This window comes from Alosa sapidissima, chromosome 12 (genome assembly GCF_018492685.1).
Source record: "Alosa sapidissima isolate fAloSap1 chromosome 12, fAloSap1.pri, whole genome shotgun sequence".
NCBI lineage: Eukaryota > Metazoa > Chordata > Actinopteri > Clupeiformes > Clupeidae > Alosa > Alosa sapidissima.
In genome coordinates, this window is record NC_055968.1 from 27126174 (window position 1) to 27143418 (window position 17245).

General features: G+C 42.4%; 1 protein-coding gene across 1 annotated transcript; it reads left to right on the forward strand.

Annotated features, from left to right (window-relative positions):
• The first annotated feature begins 14583 nt into the window (after positions 1–14583).
• LOC121677981 lies at positions 14584–17033 on the forward strand. The gene is made up of 4 exons (XM_042057147.1): positions 14584–14985; positions 15087–15235; positions 15362–16065; positions 16961–17033. The coding sequence occupies exons 1-4, from the start codon at positions 14748–14750 to the stop codon at positions 17031–17033; spliced, it is 1164 nt and encodes a 387-aa protein (XP_041913081.1). The 5' UTR covers positions 14584–14747.
• Positions 17034–17245: the final 212 nt, after the last annotated feature.

Consider the following 17245-nt stretch of genomic DNA (forward strand, 5'->3'; position numbering starts at 1 on the left):
GAGTCTAATGGCCCTTGGTTTACTAACACTTCTTTCTGTAGGCCTAGGCTACTCTGGGATTTAAGCATGAAAGATTAGACAAGGAAAGCAATGTACTTGAAACATGTGCAAACCTGTGTCACCAGACCAAAGACCAAAGCGCAGCACAGATAGGCCTATGCTCATTCAGTTCAAAGACAGAGTGAATCTCATTCAGCTAGGCCAGTGGTTTTCAAAGTGGGGGCCGGGGCCGTGAGGGGGTGCCAGGGGGGCCTCAGCAAGTTGGAAGGAAAAATAAAAGGAACAAATAAACACATTTGAAAATAATAAAAAATAATTTAAAAACCTATTACTATGAGGGTTGTTATACAATGTCATTATAATATTGTGTCGCATATCTGGACATTATATTTTCCATGATAATGACTGTGAATAATAGTAGAGTGATAGCTCTCATATAGCAGAAAGCCCCAAATACAATTTTTACACACTGTATGCTCTATCGCATAGTGCTTGTGGCTAAAATAACTATTAAGATTAGCTTAATGTATTTTTACATTTGCCGTAGTATTGTCGATGGGTTTAATAACACATCAAGGGGGTCCTTGGCCAGAACTTAGTGGTATTTGGGGGGCCTTGTCGTGGAAAAGTTTGGGAACCCCTGAGCTAAGCTACCCTACTTGATGTAGGCTACTCCAAATAGCTTGTGTCATTCAATGATGACACATTGATCAGGTCCCAAATAGTTTTTGTGGAGAGATTTTTGGACATAGGCCTACCTAGTGTAAATGGTTTTTGAGCGACACATTTTTAAGAAGACAAAAAATGTGAAGCATGTGTGAATGCCACAGCACTGGCTCCAGTAGCCTACATTTTGTGTTGCCTTATTAGTGGTTAATGACGTTTTCCCACTTCTATCTCCTCTCAAAGCCTAAACAAATCAGTTACAGACAAGTGAGTAGTTGAGGTGTCACTGACAGCCAACAGTTTATTTAATCTTCTGGCTTTCCAGAGTTGAAGGTACATTGGTTTTGGCCCACGGTTTCTGTTTAATCATAGGGTTAAAATCACTTTTGCAGCAGATTTTCAAAGTGAAGTAAAGGGAGTGGTGTTTGGAGATTAGAAGTCCTAGTCACTGAAGTCCTAGTGATTGAATCTAACAATATAATTTAGTGTGATCGGTAATGCCATCAGTGGCTAAATGACTGACTGTATTTGATTAGAGGAGATTAGGCCTACTGTTCCTCACACATGACTATCCTTTTTGTGATTGGTCTGCAGTTTAACCCTAGCGAATGTATTTCACTCCATAGCACTCCATCATTAAGATATTATGGTGCTGAAACAGTGTTTAAATATTTTACAATACCCTTTAAGCCAGACTATTCCTGTTTTTGATGGATGAATGGATGGATAATCTTAAATATAAAGATATTATTACATATCATCTATGTCATTGCGAACACTTTTATGTACATTTGTAGTTGATAGTTATGCCCCGCAGAGCAGCTATGTCAGCCTCAGAAGCCAGGTGGCTCTATGAGAGCCTTTTTCCTCATTTCTGAAACCATCAGTGGTGCATGACTCATTGCCTTTCAGTTTTACATCTATATCTGTGGTCACACATGCATACCCACACACATGAAAGGGGCTCAAGACTCTCCAACATCCTTCAGCTCTTTGTCTGACCACATAAACCTCTCTCAGATGCAGCTGTCACAGAATTCCACAAACGAAAGGGAGATTTGCCCAAAGCCAACAGATGATTAAAATGGTTTAGTGTTGTGCAACTTAATTTGGTTTACACTCACATTAAAGTATGTGTTGGTGATCACACAGGCACGAAGAATATTGATGCAAATCATGAAAAATGCATTAACTGATCTGCTATTTGTATGGCCAGATGGAGTCATTAGTGTCATTAGTTTTTACTTTTGACCTAAGCTCCTACTGTGGACCTTCACCACAGAATGATGAGGTTGCAGTCTTTCCTGATACTTGAAGAAACTGTTTGCTTACAGCTGCCCAATCCCACCAAAACTTTCATGCTAAATTCTATCCTCATTATACGTCTACTTACTCGTGGGGGCTGAACTGGAGTGCATCACTTCAATATCAGATAAAAGAACCCTGAGCAAACTGATCAACATCTTGGACAATGAATGTCATCCACTCCACAGCACTATTATAAAGCAAAAGAGCTTGATCAGCTGGAGACTTTGCTTACTGCCATGCAGAATTGAAAGGCTAAGGAAGTCATTTGTCCCCAGGGCCATTGAACATGTTCAATGCTTCACTTAAGGGAAGAGGAGAGATAGACTTCTCTGCATAGTCTGTCTGCCTCTCCACCCTCTCCATGTTTGAGTACCAACTGCCCACTACTGTTTTACTACTGTCCACAGCCTAATGTCTTACTGCTGTTCTACTGCTACACTGTTTTTCATGCTATATTAGCACACATGAATGGCTTCTGCTTCAATACTGAATGGCTGTAACCCTATTACCTCAACCTATTCTTGCACTGACATAGTTCTTATATTACCTTGTCTACACTATACATTACTCTCTTATCTGTCCATATTATTTATGCTGGTCTCTAGACCTTACTCTTGCACTGTTGCACTGTTGGACTACTGTTGGACTGCTTTTTGCACCTACACCATGACACTCACTCTCTTGAGCACCTTACCATGCACACAGAACTACAGGCCAGTCCCGGCCCTGTCACTGCAAGCGTCTCGTGCTTGATCATCCTCAAGCACACTGTGGATTTATATAGTATATTTAGTATTTAGTTTTGTTAGTTTTTCTTATCTTCTACTGTCTCTATTGTACAGTGGAGTTTTGTTATATACTTATTTTTACCCTTTCTGCTGTAAGTGCATGTTGTGTGAGATGTCTGTAGGCTACTGAGACCTTGAATTTCCCCTTGGGGATCAATAAAGTATCTATCTATCTATCTATCTATCTATCTATCTACTGTGTGCAGCCTATTTATAGCCTAGACGCACCCTAGCGGCTAGTCTAGCAACTCTCCGTTTGCTTGTGAGCTCGAAAAATTAAACTTCTATCAGGCCAATCAAATCGTGTATAGAGTCGTTAGGCGGGCTGAACATAATGATTGATGGCAGAGTTGGCTTGAATTAGTGAAACACACACAGCACACAGTGTACACACAGTGAGGTGAAGCACACACTAATCCCGGCGCAGTGAGCTGCCTGCATCAACAGCGGCACTCGGGGAGCAGTGAGGGGTTAGGTGCCTTGCTCAAGGGCACTTCAGCCGTGCCTACTGGTCGGGGTTCGAACCGGCAACCCTCCGGTTACAGGTTACAGGTCCAAAGTGCTAACCAGTAGGCCATGGCTGCCCTCAAACAAACCAATGGTGGGCCCTGGTGCGAGAGCGCTACGCGGGCCCCAATGTGTATGGGAGAAAACAAAATCCCAGTGAAAACTTCATCTCATGTGGGAATAACTGGTGTGAAACTGGGGGAAGTTTGCGAGAAGAGTTGCCCATGGGCTTGTTGTCACTTTTGTCCTCATTTAAATGGGTGTAGGCTATAGACCTCTCCGGAATAAGTCCCGCCTCCGAAACATCCGGATCCACCCAACTTCCGGTTGTCGAATGTCTATGGGAAATAACATGGCGTTTCGAAAAATCGTACCTGTCAAACTCTGTAGGTGGCAAAGTAGAAAAAGCTGGTGGGCCGATTGGCCTACATGCTTCTGCCATCTGGTTTCCACTGGATTTTTTGATTGTCGGTGCCGTTAAAGTAAACGATTATTAATGCTAACCGGGAGCTAGTTCCGATGTACGCGGGCGGAGGAGGGCGTTAGATCTCGCTCACAACCAGTAATAACCTAACGTGATGGTCATTTTCACATGTGATTCACACGTGATTTCAGTGGTCTAAAAGTAAATCCAAAGATTCTATAGTTAACTTTATCAACCGTCTCTGGTAAATCGTTTGCAAGGTTCAGCCTCTTTTCAACACGACTTAACTTTGGTTTGACTGTGCTGAGAGTTTGTTGGCTGTTATTGAGATATTTGAAAAAGAAAGAAATCGCCGACAAAGACACTAAAGACATGACGAGATGAGATTTTTTTTTTCACCAAAAACAGATAATGATAAGCAGACTAGGAATCAGAGGCAGTCGTATTAAGTCGATAGCTTTATTTTGCATGACCTTGATCAGAACAGTAACATTTTTAGAATGTATTAACAACCTATCAAACATGACGATTTCACGCAGGGTTAGTGCCACCTCTGTAGACAGGCTCTGGTGCCACAAACTCCATTTCGGTGAAGACAAACTATGAAACATTGCCGCGGGAGTCGCGGCGTCCGAAGCGTGCGTTAGCTTAGTGCTATACTGATATATTTCTACTTTAACGGCACCGACAATCAAAAAATCCAGTGGAAACTAGATGGCAGAAGTGTGTAGGCCAATCGGCTCACCATTTTTTTCTACTTCGCCACCTACAGATGTTTGACAGGTATGATATTTCCAAACGCCATGTTATTTCCCATAGACATTCGACGCCCGGAAGTTGGGTGGATCCGGATGTTTCGGAGACGGGACTTATGTCTATGTCACAAAGTTAGGTCTATGTCACAAAGCGATAGTCAGTCAATGTTCCAACCAATCGGATTTTGTTGAGTGGCGGTGGTGTATCTTGGGCAGTGGTTTCAGTGTTGCTAGCTTAGCACGTTAGTAAACCATTAGCAGAGAATGGGATTCCCGCTAGTATGCTAGCTAGCTTTGTATGCTAAGCTTAGCGAAAATACGAACAAACAAATCGTATTGCTTATTATGAAACAAAATGTTAATGTTTGTATATGAAACAGTTTGTATGAATTACCCCAAATTCCCAGTTAATTCCCTTAAATGCCCATTAATTCCCATAATTTCCTTTAATTCCATTAAAGTTTCCAATTTGGAATATTTCCAGTTGCCCTGCTTAAAGCTGCAGTTAGCAAGATTTTTTTTATCATATAAACTGAAACCGACGCTATGCTCCGACAGAACAACATAAATCAACCAGTTTTAGAGAAAAAACGCACTTCTACCTCCACCTAGAGCCTGTTATTTGTTTTGCAAAAATCCACAGCTCCCGGTTCGTCTGGTCCAATCAGAGCAGGGCCTTGTGAGATCTGACTGTCAATCACAGTCTGGTGCAGTCTGGTGCGCACTGACTAGCACAAACTCGATGAGAGGGTGCTCGGTGGTAGTGGGGGAGGGGCATGAGAGTTGTAAACATTAAAGATTTTGGCTAAGTAACTGCAGCTTTAACTTCCCATGGAAAGTTTCCGGAAATTTACTGTATATTTTCTGCCCCTTTGCAACCCTAATGCTTATCCTGATAAATGTATTAACTAATGTTCCTTATTCAGATAAAATTGAGTTGATTTGACATGTAATAATAAAATACACTTAGTTAGCCTACATTATTACATGCAAATAATACCAGTATTGCATTAAAAACATGTAATAACATTCCTTACAGGACTTTATATGTCATCCAGTATTACTGTAATTGATGACAACTGTGTGGTGGAATGACTTAAAGGAAAATTATGGCCCATTTTTCACATCGATCTCTGTTTCTTGAGGTCAACGGTGACCTCGAGAAACAGACATCTATGTGAAAAATGGCCGTAATTCTCCTTTAAAGAGGTGGTTCATGATTTTGGACATAGGACCTCATTTCCAAGTTAGCAAGTGTGATATTTATCAGTGGAGACCGTTTTCAAAATGTTTCATCAAGTCCTTAGTTGCAAAGTTCACAGTTGCTAGGCTAGCGCAAGTAATCAGTATGTTACCCCGCTACTAAAAACAGTCTTACCCACTCCAAAGTACACCCGAGGCAAATAAATTATAACGCCATAATCAATGTAAATGTCTGAGACTTAAAACATGTTGTGACATTTCTCTGTTGCATGGCCTCTTGTGGTATTTCATATGCCTGTGGGACGATTTAGGAAAGACAGACAATATCTGATGTTACAGTTTTTCTCAGTCGCTTTGGTGCTTTTCTCACATCACTATTAACATTTGCACAGCAGTTAGTGCAATTCTCAAAACAATTAGTGCAAACTGCAAAACATAGTGGATGACCTGCAAAAGCACGTCACTTGCTCAAAATGGATAGTCCATTCCTCAAAAGCAGGTATTCATGTCAATGAAACTGTCAGTGTCATCAAAATTAGAAGTCTTGACACCATCGTTTATGAACAAGATAGTCAAATGGCTTTGTCATGTTTTCATTATGACAGTTCTCTCAGTGTTTTCCAATGCAAAAAAAGGTCAGAACTCGGTGACACTACCTGAACATGCTCAAGACAGCACTATACAGCACTTGCACAGCCATTTAAAAACTACAGTAAAGTTACACATTGCTGTAGTTAGGTGAGTAAGTGAGTACAAGACACTGAATACGTACATTTTTACTGTATGCTCTTTGCAATTCTACAGCATTGTGACAGAATTTGATAACTAGTTCAACAATTTTGTATGTAATGACTCAAGCAATGAAATGAAGACTATTAATTTTATTGGGAACGACTATTCAGCATTCATAAGTATAGTTCATTTTGACTGACATGACATAAGCAAATGATAATGTTAAAAAACAGCAGAGAATTGTATGAAAGCAACTGATACATGTCCAAAAGTATTTGCAATTTGTTCAGAGGAAGGAGAAATTGTTACTATGATGTGCACAAATGACTAAATGTTGTGGAGGTTGAACTAATAGTTATGAGAATTTTCATTCTGATCTGAAAAAAGCACCAAAGCGACTGAGAAAAACTGTAATCATGAGTGTTAGAATTACATATTTCTGCACTCTTCTAAAAACATCCTCATTAACTGTCAGTGTTCACTGAAGAAAGTGTCTTCTAAAAACATCCTCCTTAACTGTCAGTGTTCACTGAAGAAAGTGTCTTCTAAAAACATCCTCCTTAACTGCCATGTGTTCACTGAAGAAAGTGTCTGTGCTTGTTTCCATGTTAAACCACTAGATAGAGCCAAAGTGAAGGAAATAGACATAGTTTAGATAGATGAAAGGGTTGGAAACTGAAACGGTTCAGAACGGTTTTGAAAAACTGTCGAACTCGTAGATAGATATCTAGAGATAGATAGATAGATAGATAGATAGATATAGTCAAGTCAAGTCAAATTTATTTATATAGCACATTTCAAAGCAATAGCATTGCACCAAAGTGCTTTACATAAAATAATAATAATAATAATAATAATAATAATAATAAATATAGCTGCAAGCAGCAATGTGGGGGCCAAGCAGTTAGGCCGGAGTAACCACGGCAACTCAATGCTGCAATCAGACATATGGCCGTAAGCCGTCAGAGCAAGTTTCATGTCTAGCATGTCAAAAGTTACAAGCCAACTTGCATTTTTGCTAATTAGCGCTATCCTAGAGGTCATAGGTCACCGAATTTCTCAGACTGAACTTTTCCTATGCATATTTAACCCTTTAATGCGCAAGCTAGGCTTACCCCTTCTAATCCGTAACATGGGTCAAAAATGACCCGCACTCATTTCCTATGGGAGCTCATGCATAGTTGTCTTTTTATTTGCAATATTTTAACAAATATATGTATTTTATACTTCAATAGGTCAGCTATCCATTAACTAACTTGTTTGTGATCACTGCAAATCATATTTTTTATTTTTTTATTTTTCCTCTTTCAAAAACAAGGTTTTTGCTTCATTACATCCAGTTTTCAGACATGGGTCAAAAATGACCCGCATTCATTTCCTATGGTATTTCATAGATATGTGTATGTTCCTTAGCTATATTTATTGAAAGTTTTTTTTTTATCATTCAATATTGCTTGCATTTATCAAGATAAAGATTTTTGATTGCTACATATAGTTATTTTTACTTTTCCTGTCTTATTTTCTGAACTAACATAGCTTTTCTATTACTACATCAAGTTTATGTGTGTGGGCCAAAAAGACCCATGCTTTCAAGTTTGTTTTGTTTTTAATAAAAATAAACTATAACAACATGTTTTGTTAAAACAATAATCTTAGAATAATGTTCTTAGACTTACTATAGTGTTTTAATCCAAATAGCAATATATCACAAGTTTATTTCTCAATTTGTCACACGTTAAAAACACAGATAACTAATAGCACTTATGTTTGACTGTACTATGTCTATAGTATTATGAACTGAAGTGAACGTCACCAAAAGTGTAGTTAATTCACTTGGGAATAGGAAATAATTATCCATCACATGGGCACCCCACCATCTGATATTTCATGTCTTACATGCCCCACACAAATGACCACCATGTTTTTGTTCCTTGCACATAGGTCAGTTTATTACTTTTAGTGTCATTGGTAGCTGGTCAGATCTCTTCCTTTTCTCTTGACCAGCATGTCTGATATCACATTGTGACTGTGGTTTCTTTGTCCCACATCTTTTCATATCAATATAGCTCTGGAGGTCAGACGTGCCCTTCATGCATGTGCTTCTTCATATGTGTCATGAGAATACTTCACCTAGTTCCATTTTGAACATCCATAGTAGCTCCAATCTGGATGCTGATCAGTTAAACTGCTATTGGTATTGAGGGGTGACAACATGCAGCACTCTGGACCAGGGAACCATGAGAAATATTTATGTTATCTGCATAGATGTGTAGACATACTAATGAAAGCAGGGATAGATATGGCCCATGTGTCCATAGTGCTATTGTCCAATGTACTGGATGCACTTGATGCATATACTAACTGCACAACTGCTAACTGCATACCCTGATAATAAGCAACGAGCTTGTCATGCCACACAGGATAGGACAGGACGGGTTCAGGGCTGAGGGAGGGATATTGAGATTCACCCATTACTTACAATTAAAATATGTAGAAAAAGGAAACCAAACAGAGCCACAAAAGGGCATCAGAGAGGAAGGACAAGTGAAGTGGAAGAGGAGCTAGAGCTCTTGTTTTTGCTTCTAATCAAAAGTGCACACAGGTGTAACATTTGACATATGTCTGTAAACTTGATTTAGTAATAGAAAAAACTATATTTGTAATTATTTGAAGTAATCAAAAAGATTTTTACTGAACAACTGCAAAATGAACTGCAATATTCAATGATACATACATTATTTCACTAGATATAGCAAAGGAATACGCAGACTAGTATGAAAAACTAGGTTGGTTGGGTGCATGGGATCATGAAAAAGAAAGATTATGTTGACATTTTGAGGGATAACACCAAGACGTGTACTCTTAGTCTAGGCTTAGGTCATCGCTGGGGTTTTCAGCATGATAATGATCCAAAGCATATGTAAAAAGTGGTCCAAAATGTCCTAAAGGATACCAAAATCAAGGTCTTGGAGTGGCTTACACAGAGACCAGACCTCAACCTCATTGTCTGTCTGATGTGCTTAAAGCAAGAGTCCATGCAAGAAAACCATGCAGTTTGGACAAGCTGGAGCTCAAGAGTGTCTAAAGAGATATGTGCCAACCTAGTAAAAGACTATCCAAAGAAGTTGTTGTCAGTTGAAGCAAAGGAAGGCTACACTATTGACTATTAATGGTCTGGGGGTTCATTTTGAACATGTCATGTTTTCCTTTTCTTGTCACAAATCAGAGCATGAGTAAAAAAATATCATCAAACTTTGTGGGCATGCTGTCTTTGCACTTTTATAACCATATAAACTATGTATTTCTATTATGTGTTTCATGAATAAACAAAGGATTATGTCTGATTTCACAAGGGGGCTAATAATTTTGGCCTCGATTGTAAGTTGTTAATCCAAAGACTTAAAGAAGTATAGGCCAAACATTTATTTTTGGGCACAAATCAGAATGTCAGAACTTGCCTCTATTCAATCCATGATTGAATTGGATCTGCTGCACAGTATGGTGAATTGGAATTGGGATGACAGCAATTAAATTCATTACAATTCAAACAGATAGTTTAGTCAGACATTAGATGTGTATTGAATGGAACTAGAGTTGGCTACCAAAATATATTGCTTGTTGTAAAATTTTCAAGCAGTTCATAGTAGGCTACCATTTCTATGAATATTATATTTGATGTGCAAACAATATTCAAATTGTTTTATCATTAAATTGGTTGCTCAGTCTGAAGTACACAATAAATGTGCATGTGTCGTATAGCCTAAATTGTACAAATTACATGTGCAAACATAAAACATTTTCTGAAACAAGATCAGACGATCAACAGTTTGCACGTAGGCCTATTACATCTCAATGAGACGCTGTTTTGCAAATTTCACTGAATTTTAACTTGCCTTCTAGTGCCACCTACTGGTTAAGAAAAAACCCAAAATCATAATTACGAGTAAAACAAGTTGACACGACATCATGGAATTTTGTCTGATGTTTTAGTTAACAAGGATTTCCTTTGTGTTGTAGCCTACCTTTCCTCTCAATTAGATTGACTGGTTGTATGTTTGTAGCCTATTATTAAGACTGATGTGTTTGTATTAGCCTATTTGTATTTTACTTTTTCTGTGTGAAAAACTATATTTTTCAGTTGATGTTAATGTTTTAAGTTATGTAGGCTAAATCTGTCTTTAATTGTATTTTTTTTTATTTGTGTATTTAATGTGAATGTGTTTCGCAATTCGGGCTTACGAAATTGGGACATTACCAAGAGCAACCTAGCAGCGAGTCTAGCGTCAATGATGAGTAGCCTACACCATTGCGTTCGTAGGGAATTCCGCAGTTGCGTCATTCGTTATCTATCTGTTTAGCCAATCATAAGTTACAAAGCTGATGGCTTCGTAGGGCATTCCGCTCTCTAGGATAGCCTACGTGATTTATTAATTCAATCTATTTTGTCATATTTTCGAACTGTGAATTTGGGCTGAAGACCTATGTGACAAATGCAGAATGTTTGCTTATTTTTAATCGGCTGTTCTAACAGTGTGTTCGCACATCATCGGTCAGGTCGCGAAACTGGTTCACATTTTGAGTGAACCTTTTGTTACCCACCTTCACCTAATCATTCAATCACAATATGCACCTGTTAACAGCCTGTTATCCATGTCACATGTTCCCTCACTACATAAAGCTACCTTACTCTGTGTGAATTATTGATACTACTACCATGTTGGACTGGACTGTATTTTCCTGACTTGTTTGAGCGTTGTCTCTGTTGCTATACTAGGACCAGTGGGCCATGTCGGTCGATCCCTTGACTTGATTTGTCTAAACTGTTAAAAAAAAAATGTATAGGCCTATATTTGTGTCCAGTGTCCAGAAATTAGGCTGTAACGTGTGCTTAGGGTAACAGCGGGCTGCAATTTGGAAAAGTAGGCTCGGATATCGTAGACACAGCAGACTCGTTGCCTTTTCAGCACTGCTCTCAGCTGATAGCCTCGGTTGTCTCAACTGTTGCGCGTCTCCTTATGTTGTAGGCCTAACATTTGGGGACATTTACTTTTACAAATCGTACTAAGTCACAGATCGAGAAATGTAAGTGTAGGTCTAATTTAACCATATTGACACAGTAGCCTAAAAGACCATCGTTGTCCTTTTTTGCGCGCGCATCCCGGATAAAGTTGACCGATATGGCATAGCTAATAAAAAAGAAAAGGGAATTATAAACATCAAAAAGCATAATTAGCCAGACTGGTGTAAAGGTCAGGCCTGACAGGGCAGCTGCAATTGAAACGTTTTCTGGTGATTAGAGGAGGCGAGATTCTGATTGGAGTCCAGACCGTCTGGACGGAAAGAAACAATGTTTCAAAGCAGTGTCTGCGTTGTCCCTTGAAAAGCTGCAAGAACAGACCGTCCGGTTTAGTCGGAGAAGAAGCAGGCGAAGTTGAAGTCGGATCGCACAGTGGTCGTCATCCATCGGAACATGTCCAGCCCGGCGAAGCAGGTGAAGAGAGAAGGCGAGACCGTGGTCGGCTACCTCCACGCGCTGTCACCGGTCAAGACGTCACGTCAGAGTGTCCGGTACTTCGAGTGCACCATACAGACCGGACACGAAGAGTTCAACCGAGTGGTCTGTTTCTCCATGGAGAAGAGGAACGACTTCGTCGTAGCCGTTGACAACAAGCAGGCGGTCAAGCTGGTGGACACGCGAAAGAGCGTCAGTAAGTATAGTCCTACCCTTCCACCGCTGGTTTTTAAACAGGCCGACAGTGATTTGCGGTCAGCTTTTAAACGCACATTTCTTTTAATTCTGTGTCCACAGGCTACGGCAATCCCGGGGGGTACGACGTGATCCTGTCCCACGGCAGCAGAGTGGAGGCGTCGGACGACCTGCCATTCCTGCGGAGGGAGCCTCGGTCCGCTGGCAAGATGACCGTCGAGGAGGTTTTGGGTCTTGGTCCGAGACAGCGAGTAAGTGTGGCGCTTCTGGAAAGCCTTTGAGCTGAGTGAAAATGAGAAGGCGTTTGGCGAGAGGCTCGGTCTGTAGTAGGCCTACCCTAATGCGACTTTTGTTTGTGCCTGTGTTGTTTTCAACAGGTGGGCGTGATCGAGGCCAAGATGCTCCAGGCCACGGCCAGCAGGATCGTTCCAGTCAACGGCCTGCCCTGCGAACTGAAATCGTTCGAGATCTGCGACTCCACCGGGCAGACAGCGCTGACCGTGTGGGAACGCCACATCTTGTCCGTGCAGGAGGGCAGATCGTACCGCTTCGCCACTTTGTCCACCAGGAAGGAGGAGGACCGGACAGTCCTGACGACCACTCCATCCACGGTGATCACGGCCATCGCGGAGGTGGGGCAGCCCGCGTCGCTGAGGTCGGTGTCCGCCAGGGCCAGTCAGACCGTGAGCGGACCTGTGACGGGGGTGCAAATCGTCGCCAAGCTGAGATGCCAGCGGTGTCACGCAAGCCAGGAAAACGTGGCCCCCAGGTCGCCCACTCACCGCTGCGACCGCTGCGGTCTCCTCCAGCGTGCAAACTCCTACACCATTTTCTATTCTGGAGTGCTGGTCGTGATCGGGGGACACGGGGAGGAGCGCACCATGACCCTGACAAATTCCTCAGTGTTCAATTACGTCAGGGACAACTACCTCACCTGCAGCGCTCACGACGGACGAGCTTTGGAGGACCAGGTGATGTCACTGTCCGAGTTGGACGTGACCGTGAACGAAGGGGGTCTGGTTGTGCGGTTCGGGAAACAAGCAGAAGAAGTCCGCGGCGCCGCGAAAGAAACCGAGCCAAGCGATCAGGGGAATGCCCCGGACGCGAGAACGGACTCAAATGTGCCAGAGTAATGTTTGGCCCAGTTCAAGGATCGTGAGTGGTGTTTTTTTGTTGTTGTTACTGCTGTTGGCATGCATATATGTTTTAGGAAAAAATGCCATGTAATTGTTTGGACATGTTTGAAGCGTTTGACTTATTTTTTGCATGCGCTGTTGGTCTGTCCTGTGCCTTTGGTGTTCTTCACTGCTCTTGTGTAATTTTTTTGGAAACGTTCGAAATGTTTGACTGATGTTGCGAGCGCTGTTGACCTGTCATGATTTTTTTTTTTACTTGACTGGTGTTTACTGTTCATTTCATTAATAAAGTTTCGTGTTTGATTAAGCAATTGTTTTGCGTTTTGTCTCAAAGGTGAAAATGGTCACAGTTAGCCTAACACATTTTGACGAAGCCTTAGCTTTTGGTCTTTGAGTTGTGAAAATATGAATAGCCTGAATGCACAGAATGACTGGAATTGTCTCATGTTACCCTAGCGGTAAACCTTGAATTGAATGAATGAACAATTAATAAAATGGGTATTGACGCAAATGGATAGGCTACTATAATGCAAAGTGATGGTCTAAATATTGTTTATTTGGCTTGATTTAGGTCACACATGTAGAACTAAACGGTTTTCCCGTCTATTAAGAATGCACTTGGTCAGATTGATTTCGTGCATCACACACCACTCTGTAGGCCTAACGTTTAAACAGTGGGACACACCTATTCTCACAAAGGCATAAACAGGTGTTTGGCAGAAAATGAAGAGTAGATGTGAAGTTAGAAACCTAAATATTCAGTCGTTTTAAGATGTTGATGTTGAACAAGCTTATGACTTTAGCCTGTTGATTTCTCCGTACTTTTAAATATTATCGGCTCGAGGTCAAGCTGAGTTTGATTGGTATGTTGGACATGATGAATCGTGATAGAAAATTGGTGACTAATATTTATTCGTTAAAGTCTACACAATAAATATAAGTGTTAGGCTGTAACAGATTTGCTTTGGGTAACAGTGCATGGTAGAAAACATTATTTGACAAAGTAGATGCGCTGGCATTTTCAGCAGCCATGTCCGGTAGCGCTACACTCATCAGTTGATAACCTCAGGTATTTCAGCTGATGGCCTTTGCTCATTTTATAATCAAAGCAAAACATTTGGGGACATTTACTTTACAGTGTTTGTTAGGTCACAAATCGACAAATAACATATTGTGAAGGTTTTTGACGCTGTCAGAGGCGATGTTTGTCCTTGCATCTTTTCTGTCTGCGCCCCCCCCCCCCCCACACACACACACACATTAAAAAAAAAAAACATAATTAGCCAGGCTGGTGTAAAGGTCAGGCCTGAGAGGGGCAGCTGCAATTGAAACGTTTTCTGGTGATTAGAGGAGGCGAGATTCTGATTGGAGTCCAGACCGTCTGGACGGAAAGAAACAATGTTTCAAAGCAGTGTCTGCGTTGTCCCTTGAAAAGCTGCAAGAACAGACCGTCCGGTTTAGTCGGAGAAGAAGCAGGCGAAGTTGAAGTCGGATCGCACAGTGGTCGTCATCCATCGGAACATGTCCAGCCCGGCGAAGCAGGTGAAGAGAGAAGGCGAGACCGTGGTCGGCTACCTCCACGCGCTGTCACCGGTCAAGACGTCACGTCAGAGTGTCCGGTACTTCGAGTGCACCATACAGACCGGACACGAAGAGTTCAACCGAGTGGTCTGTTTCTCCATGGAGAAGAGGAACGACTTCGTCGTAGCCGTGGACAACAAGCAGGCGGTCAAGCTGGTGGACACGCGAAAGAGCGTCAGTAAGTATAGTCCTACCCTTCCACCTCTGGTTTTTAAACAGGCCGACAGTGATTTGCGGTCAGCTTTTAAACGCACATTTCTTTTAATTCTGTGTCCACAGGCTACGGCAATCCCGGGGGGTACGACGTGATCCTGTCCCACGGCAGCAGAGTGGAGGCGTCGGACGACCTGCCATTCCTGCGGAGGGAGCCTCGGTCCGCTGGCAAGATGACCGTCGAGGAGGTTTTGGGTCTTGGTCCGAGGCAGCGAGTAAGTGTGGCGCTTCTGGAAAGCCTTTGAGCTGAGTGAAAATGAGAAGGCGTTTGGCGAGAGGCTCGGTCTGTAGTAGGCCTACCCTAATGCGACTTTTGTTTGTGCCTGTGTTGTTTTCAACAGGTGGGCGTGATCGAGGCCAAGATGCTCCAGGCCACGGCCAGCAGGATCGTTCCAGTCAACGGCCTGCCCTGCGAACTGAAATCGTTCGAGATCTGCGACTCCACCGGGCAGACAGCGCTGACCGTGTGGGAACGCCACATCTTGTCCGTGCAGGAGGGCAGATCGTACCGCTTCGCCACTTTGTCCACCAGGAAGGAGGAGGACCGGACCGTCCTGACGACCACTCCATCCACGGTGATCACGGCCATCGCGGAGGTGGGGCAGCCCGCGTCGCTGAGGTCGGTGTCCGCCAGGGCCAGTCAGACCGTGAGCGGACCTGTGACGGGGGTGCAAATCGTCGCCAAGCTGAGATGCCAGAGGTGTCACGCAAGCCAGGAAAACGTGGCCCCCAGGTCGCCCACTCACCGCTGCGACCGCTGCGGTCTCCTCCAGCGTGCAAACTCCTACACCATTTTCTATTCTGGAGTGCTGGTCGTGATCGGGGGACACGGGGAGGAGCGCACCATGACCCTGACAAATTCCTCAGTGTTCAATTACGTCAGGGACAACTACCTCACCTGCAGCGCTCACGACGGACGAGCTTTGGAGGACCAGGTAATGTCACTGTCCGAGTTGGACGTGACCGTGAACGAAGGGGGTCTGGTTGTGCGGTTCGGGAAACAAGCAGAAGAAGTCCGCGGCGCCGCGAAAGAAACCGACAATGGGTGCCTTCGCAGCTTCGCTGCTTGGCCCCCAATAACAATAATACATATACATACATATAAACATATAAAAAAGGGAGAGGTGAGGGAGTCAGGGAGTGTTAAAAGCTAGGGAGAAGAGGTAGGTCTTTAGGTTGGATTTAAAACTAGTGGGGCAGGATTTCACATCAGGAAGGCTATTCCAAAGCTGGGGAGCATAGACAGAGAAATCTCTGTCACCTTTGGATTTAAGAGAGGCAGAAGAAACACAAAGAAGACACTGGGAAGATGATCGAAGAGGTCTAAGAGGACAGTAAGGAATTAAAAGATCGCATAAATACTGAGGTGCTAAACCATGTAAAGAATTTTAAAATTAATTCTTTGTTCCACAGGAAGCCAGTGCAGTTTAGCCAACACAGATGAAATGTGGTCACGTTTCTTAGATCCAGTCAGTAATCTGGCTGCAGCATTTTGGACCAGCTGGAGTCTGTTTAGAGTAGATTTAGTTACACCTACATACAGTGAGTTGCAATAATCAAGCCTAGAGGAAATAAAGGCATGTATAAGGATTTCTAAAAGACTTGAGCTTTGCTATTGTCCTAAGTTGGTAAAAACTTCCCTTGACAACGCTGTTGACTTGCTTATTAAAAGTCAGAGAAGAATCTAGGAAAACACCTAGGTTCTATATAGATATAGATTATATTTGGTCAGTGATCAAAAGATGTTCGAGTGTGAAACACTGAGGTTATTGAGTAAGATCAGATATTGTCTGTCTTTCCTAAATTTTCCCACAGGCCATGACATACCACAACAGGCCATGCAACAGAGAAATGTCACAATATGTTTTAAGTCTCAGTTTCACACCCCCGCTCCTTGGTCGTTAATTTTCCGGAACACCGGTGGCACACCCCCACTCCAGCTGTATCAATCCAACAACACCGTTCCTGGAAATCAGAGGAACCTCTGAAGGTAAACCTGTGATGCCCCCATGAAACGCCCCAGCTGTCTGCACCCAACAGGTCTGATCATCTCTTCAGAGAAGTGTCCCTGCCCCATACACATTTGAAATCTTATTTTGTAGCTGGTGCTTTTTCAATGCATTATGTCCTTTGTTGTTTTGAAACAGCCCTGAACAATCCCAAGTGTTTATAATAACAGGAGGAATACATGAAGAAATTTTTATATGTTATCACAATTTCCAATT